Raw genomic sequence first — 3,327 nt, 5'->3', positions numbered from 1 at the left:
TGTAGTATATGATTGATTATTGTAGTCTGTGCTTCTCTTTGCAAATTCCCAAAAAGAAAGCAGGCAATATCATGGAAGACAAGAATCAAACAGCTCTATCTGAATTCATAATCTTGGGATTCTCTAACCTAAATGAATTGCAGATTTTACTATTCACCATCTTCTTTCTGACTTATATCTGTACCTTGGGAGGAAATATATTCATTATCTTGGTGACTGTGGCTGATCCACACCTACATACCCCCATGTATTATTTTCTAGGGAACTTGGCCTTTCTTGACATCTGCTACACCACCACCAATGTCCCTCAGATGATGGTGCATCTTCTATCAGAGAAGAAAAGCATTTCCTACGAAGGATGCGTGGCTCAACTTTTTGCATTTATTTCCTTTGTAGGATCAGAGTGTCTCCTCCTGGCAGCAATGGCATATGATCGTTACATTGCAGTCTGTAAGCCTTTAAGGTATTCTGTCATTATGAACAAGGCCCTGTACACCCAGCTAGCAGCCTCCTGCTGGACTGGTGGTTTTCTCAATTCAGTGGTTCACACGGTGTTGACGTTCCGCCTGCCCTTCTGTGGCAACAATCAGATTAATTATTTCTTCTGTGACATTCTCCCTTTGCTGATCTTGTCTTGTGGGGACACTTCTATCAATGAGCTGGCACTGCTGTGCATTGGGGTCTTCATTGGGTGGACTCCTTTTTTGTGCATCATTCTTTCCTACCTTTTCATAATCTCCAGCGTCTTGAGGATCCACTCCTCAGAGGGAAGACAAAAAGCCTTTTCTACATGTGCCTCCCACCTGGCCATTGTTGTTCTCTATTATGGCAGCGCCATCTTCACATATGTGAGGCCCATCTCGGCTTACTCCCTGGAGAAAGACAGGCTGATCTCAGTATTGTACAGTGTCGTTACCCCCATGCTAAACCCTGTAATTTATACATTGAGGAATAAGGACATCAAAGCTGCTGTGAAAACTGTAGGGAGCAAGTGGCAGCCACCGATTCCATCCTTTGATATGTAGCATCGCTTATCTGTGCTCAGTAGTCTTATACTAGAAAATTAATTTTCACCCATCAGCTGTTTCTAGTGACAGTCAATAAAAGGTGATTGCATCTCACAGTGCTTACTATTTTGAAATAAAGAAAAGCCGATTGCAGTGTTGGGGCAGATAATGAAGAGTTGGCACACTCAACAAGTGTACACGTTCTTGAGCTTTTATTAGCTCTCTGTGAGAGACATCAATGCTACATTTTTTAGATATCATCTTATTTATTTTTTCCATTCCTGAATCCTTCATTCAAAGACAGTGCCCCTCTTTCATGCAATATTTGTTTAATACTATTCACTGCTTTGTGCTTTTCCTCCTTTTTCATATTACTTCCTATATCTTAAGAATGTGAAAAATTTTTCCTCATGCTCCTCAGATGTGTTTACTATATTTTTCTATTCTTATTAAAGTCAGGTTATACTTTATCAGGTTCTTCTTAATAAAACATCATGACCAATAGATTAAAGTTCATATTATGCAGATTTTGACATAGCAATGTATTCATGATGAAACAATGTTTTACCTTTAGATCTGTTAACAATTAATTTTACTTTTATCAACTGTTGCATGGGCCAAAGCCAATTTATCTTCATGTTAGAAAAAGGCAGTCACAGTTTCTCAATTCCAGTTTATATGTATTCCTTACTCTGTTCACACAGGGGAATATCCTAAAGGGATTTTTCTAAGAATAAGTCCACATGACAGAATGTTATTTTATAGGGTATCTTAAATTTAGGAAATATTTTTCTAAAAATTTGGAAAACAGAATCAGATGAAAATATACAAAAAAAACTGAAGGTTTTTTTTGGGGGGGGAAATGCAAATTCTTGGTTATATAGTAATCACATTTAAAAAAGACAGTAGGAATTATATATGTTGAAAACAAAAGTACTAAATTTCTGCTTTTCATATGTTATTATCATATAAGGGACAGTCATGAAGTCAAGACATGGGCAAAAAGTCAAAGGGGTGAAAGAGGGAACAAATACAGAAAAGGGAGAGAAAATTTAAAAGATAGGGAAAGAGACGTAGAGATGCAAAGAATAGAAAACAACACACAATGTAAGATATATGAGGTTGAAGATAGAAAGAATGAGGTTTATAGATTAGGCAGAGAGAAATTGTCCAGCATCTTCCTTCATTATTCTCTCAGGGCCCCGTTCTTTTAGTTCTCATACCCAGTAATGCCTTCCTAAATTCAGTCTTGACTTTTTCCCCCTTTATGTACTATTTCTACAATTCTCCAGTGGAATATCTTTTCCCCATTCCCATACTGTTTTAATGTACCCTGCACATCACTTTTGAATTAACTTGTCTAAAATAATGCTGTGTACAAGAACAGCATTATTCTGGCACAAGAACAGAGACATCACCAACAGAACAGAATAGAGAATCCAGATATAAAACCATCCTCATATAGCCATATAATCTTTGACAAAGCAGACAAAAATCTACCCTGGGGAAAAGAATCATAATTTAATAAATGGTGCTGGGAAAATTAGACAGCCACAAGTAGAAGAACGAAATAGGATCCGCACCTTTCACCTCTCACAAAAATCAACTCATGGTGGATAACAGACTTAAACCTAAGACATGAAACTCTAAGAATTCTAGAAGAAGATGTTGGAAAAACTCTTATAGACATTGGCCTAGGCAAAGAATTTATGAAGAAGACCCCAAAGGCAATCACAGCAACAACAAAAATAAATAAATGGGATCTGATCAAATTAAAAAGTGTCTACACAGCCAAGAAAACTACCATGAGAGCAAACAGACAACCTACAGAATGGGAGAAAATATTCACATGCTACACATCTGATAAACAGCTGATAACTAGAATCTATATACGACTCAGGAAAATCAGCAAGAAAAAAAATCAAACAACCCCATTAAAAATTGGGCAAAGAACATGAACAGAAACTTTTCAAAAGAAGACAGTCTAATGGCCAAGAAACAAATGAAAAAATTCTTAACATCTCTAATCATCAGGGAACTGCAAACCAAAACCACAATGAGATATCACTTAACTCCAGTGAGAATGGCCTTTATCAAAAAGTCTCAAAACCATAAATGTCGGCATGGATGCGGAGAGATAGGAACACTCATACACTGCTGGTGGGACTGCAAACTAGTACAAACTCTGTGGACAGTAATATGGAGATACCTCAAAGAGCTACAAGTAGAACTACCATTTGATCCAGCAATCCCATTACTGAGCATGTACCCAAAGGAACAAAAGACATTCTGTAAAAAAGACATCTGCACCAGAATGTTT

The 3,327-nt window shown here is 37.2% G+C and overlaps 1 protein-coding gene across 1 annotated transcript; it reads left to right on the top strand.

Moving 5' to 3' along the window:
• On the top strand, window positions 1-1,029 carry LOC105823035 (olfactory receptor 5V1). Its single transcript, XM_012660113.1, has one exon. The coding sequence runs from the start codon at window positions 9-11 to the stop codon at window positions 1,023-1,025; it is 1,017 nt and encodes a 338-aa protein (XP_012515567.1). The 5' UTR covers window positions 1-8; the 3' UTR covers window positions 1,026-1,029.
• The last annotated feature ends 2,298 nt before the right edge of the window (window positions 1,030-3,327 follow it).

The sequence above is a fragment of the Propithecus coquereli genome, unplaced genomic scaffold (genome assembly GCF_000956105.1).
Source record: "Propithecus coquereli isolate 6110/MARCELLA unplaced genomic scaffold, Pcoq_1.0 Scaffold656, whole genome shotgun sequence".
NCBI classification, from domain to species: Eukaryota; Metazoa; Chordata; class Mammalia; order Primates; family Indriidae; genus Propithecus; species Propithecus coquereli.
The sequence above is the reverse complement of the archived record's forward strand: the minus strand, read 5'-3'. Positions and strand labels throughout refer to the sequence as shown.

Excerpts from the sequence above, each read along its gene's own strand:
- LOC105823035 (XM_012660113.1), top strand. The coding sequence starts at position 9 with ATGATTGATTATTGTAGTCTGTGCTTCTCTTTGCAAATTCCCAAAAAG.